Source organism: Rhipicephalus microplus, chromosome 8 (genome assembly GCF_043290135.1).
Source record: "Rhipicephalus microplus isolate Deutch F79 chromosome 8, USDA_Rmic, whole genome shotgun sequence".
Classification (NCBI taxonomy): Eukaryota; Metazoa; Arthropoda; class Arachnida; order Ixodida; family Ixodidae; genus Rhipicephalus; species Rhipicephalus microplus.
The window spans coordinates 58736259-58739095 of record NC_134707.1 but is presented as its reverse complement, the minus strand read 5'-3'; the positions used below and the strand labels follow the sequence as shown (position 1 = coordinate 58739095).

The 2837-nt window shown below is 47.9% G+C and overlaps 1 protein-coding gene across 1 annotated transcript; it reads right to left on the bottom strand.

Moving 5' to 3' along the window:
* Positions 1-211: 211 nt before the first annotated feature.
* Positions 212-2230, bottom strand: LOC142768530 (uncharacterized). The gene is made up of 2 exons (XM_075870531.1): positions 1289-2230; positions 212-753 (listed from the first exon to the last, which is right to left on the bottom strand). The coding sequence occupies exon 1, from the start codon at positions 1951-1953 to the stop codon at positions 1369-1371; it is 585 nt and encodes a 194-aa protein (XP_075726646.1). The 5' UTR covers positions 1954-2230; the 3' UTR covers positions 212-753; positions 1289-1368.
* Positions 2231-2837: the final 607 nt, after the last annotated feature.

Here is a 2837-nt window from a genome sequence, read left to right as displayed (position 1 = left end):
CCCTGCTAGAACAGATGCAACTTCGTAGACCTTGCGCTGTCACCCGAGCTAGGAAAGTGCGAAGCGTCGTGAAACTTGTTGAGGAATGACACGCATGCTCAAAGGGGGGGGGGGGGGGCTGATGGCGTATGTTGAAAAGTAGAAATATCAACAATGCTTGAATTTGGTTGGCCACAAGAGACACAGTTGCGAAGCAAATATACCAAAAAGCATGGGCGCATATAAAAGTTCCTTTATTCGACTGCATGGTCAATACCAGGATGTGTCAGCTTGCATAAGACCCAACATGTTTCATAAAACACGAAGTGCGAAGTCTCTCATCGCCTTCGTCACAGTTATGAAGGAACATGTAGGTGGACAGCATTAAGCCATTTTGTCGAGGCCTCGTCACTCAGCTAAGATTAAAATGATGTTCCACTACGCATGTGACAACAAATGGTGAACGGATACGATGATGCTCTCTTCCAGGTGGCGCTCACACACACAAAAGGGGCGCTCGAAGAGGAACGCGGCAAGAAATTTAATGTATGAAGCTAAAAGGAAAGTGGAAATTTTAGGCTAAAAATGAAACATTGAGTAAAATATTGTTCAACACAGCTGTCACTACAGCTTCAACAGGTGTGGTACTTATCAAGATTTTCGTGGCTGCAGTCTCCGATGGAGATGCGTGGTTATCTGTAAGTCGTCAAGTAGTTTCGGCAAACTGCATGGTTCATGAAAAATTTTGGTCCGTCAAACGACATCATCTTGATGCTGGAAAGAAGACAACCAATGAAGAATTGTTTAATAAATGAAATAGTTATTCACGGGGGATAACGCAATAAACCGGCTACGGCAGTTATGAATCCAAGCAAATCGCTACTGGTAATCGACGTTACGGAAATCAGCAGTGTTAAGCTCAAGAGCGCAGATAAAGACACGTCGGGCTTTCAAGCATCGCTGTGTGTCCCCACGTTAATGGCCGTGGAACCACGTCCCCAGTGATGTTACTAGCAACGACTGTTCAATGAGCATTACGTTCAATTAAGCAGAAGCGTATAAATTAAGGAAACCGCATCACATAATTTTTTATGCTTGATAGTTATACAGTAAATTCAGGATTGTCCAAGGAACGCTACATTAATAACGGTATAATTAAAAATGAACGTGTTTAGCCACATCTACGCAGTTACTATTCGCGAAAGCAGACCTGTTTGTGACGTTGGCTACAGAGATCACGGGCTTAAATTCTCTTGGCAGAGCAACTACGCCATACATAGAAAGAGAATAGCCCGCAAAAATGACTTACGGTATAAAGTCGGTGGCCGAAAAGGAGGGACAGTTCACCGCATTGCCCACGGATGGCATGGGAGAGAGTGGGCGGCTGCATCACGGGAACAATTGGAGGACGCCAGCATACAGCGACCTCAGGTCTCGATAAACGCCGCAACGGTAACTTCGTGGCGGATTTCCCAGCGTCTGTCGGAGGACGGTTTCGAGTAACGGCGAATGTATGTCGGGAGTCTCGTGTATGGCTACGCAGGGCTTTGTGTACCAGTCGACGAACAAGTAAGCCCTGAAGTCCCTGCCTCTTTCTTCTTCGGGGACGAGCAGGCAGGTGCAACAGACGTTTTCCGTCGCCTTCGCAAACACGCCGTAGACGCGTCTCTGCCGCATTTTTTTCAGGATGTCGCCGATTATATCAGTGGGGTCCTCCCTACGGTCAGCGCGATAGAGAACCCAGGACCCTATGACGCCCAGGCCGGCCATACAAGTGAATAGGTGGGCTGCGCAGTCCAGACGGTCGCGCAGAGCGGCTATGGATTCCAGATGGGCGCGAACCGCGCTGACTGCTTCTGGTACAGACTTGTCGGCGAGCTTCGGAAGGTCGGTGAAGCCGTCGTTGTCCAGGCATCGCAGTTCGTGTTGCGGTACCCTTGAAAGGTGCGAGCACAGCACTTCCACGTACGCCATGGCTGCCAGTGACCCTGAAGGCGCCTATGGAAGCTGAATGTTGCGTGGAGTGTTGGCTATGGATAGAGGGAACCCTCGGTGTACTTGATGTTGTGACGGAAGCGTCGGTCGTATCCCCTACGCGTGGCGAAGATGCGACCAGGAGGGGTGAAGTGAAGAAACTTGCGTTCACCTCCCGTTAGTCAGATGTCAAGCCTGAAGTTAAAAAGCTTTCCGACTGATGGGGCGTTTGAACATACTTTTTTTTTTCAGGAGTGCGGCGACAGGCTCCGCTTCGTTCGAGCGTTGGCAGTGGATTGCAATGCAATGCCTCGCCGCAAGGACTTTAATGCACGTGCTTACTCGGCCGCTGGTCACGTGTCTTATAATGGATTTAGCGGGAAGGGGCGTCATTCTGATAAAAAAAATTACAAGCAGCCGTACATCCACGTGCTTAAGGACTGTGATGTAATGTCCGAGAGGTGTTTGTAAACCAGGATCTTTCATATCTTAATGCGAAGCATTTCTTAGTGAACTTCGGCGAGTTTGACCCTATCTGTCTATCTATCTATGCAGCTGCCTAAGACTTTTAGCTCTTCTCGCCGTTTGGATAACGGAATATATACCACATTTAGTATGGCATAACATGACTGTATGATGGGCATAACTGACTATAGTCATAGCATAAAAATCATGACATGTTTGTCATGAATGTTGAGGTTTACATGTCATGGTCTTGTTATTCATGCGGCTCGTTTCGTTCACATGTAATATTGCCACGTTCCATTTCCCAAGCTTTTGTTATCGTTCCGAAACACCACACGATTCTCGGCGCAAACCGCGCCTGCAGGTTTCGAGAAGGTTCTGGACTGTAGTAGATCATTTCGATAAGATCATGCCCACTG

Coding starts and splice junctions, on each gene's coding strand:
- LOC142768530 (XM_075870531.1), bottom strand. CDS start 1,953: ATGGCGTACGTGGAAGTGCTGTGCTCGCACCTTTCAAGGGTACCGCAA.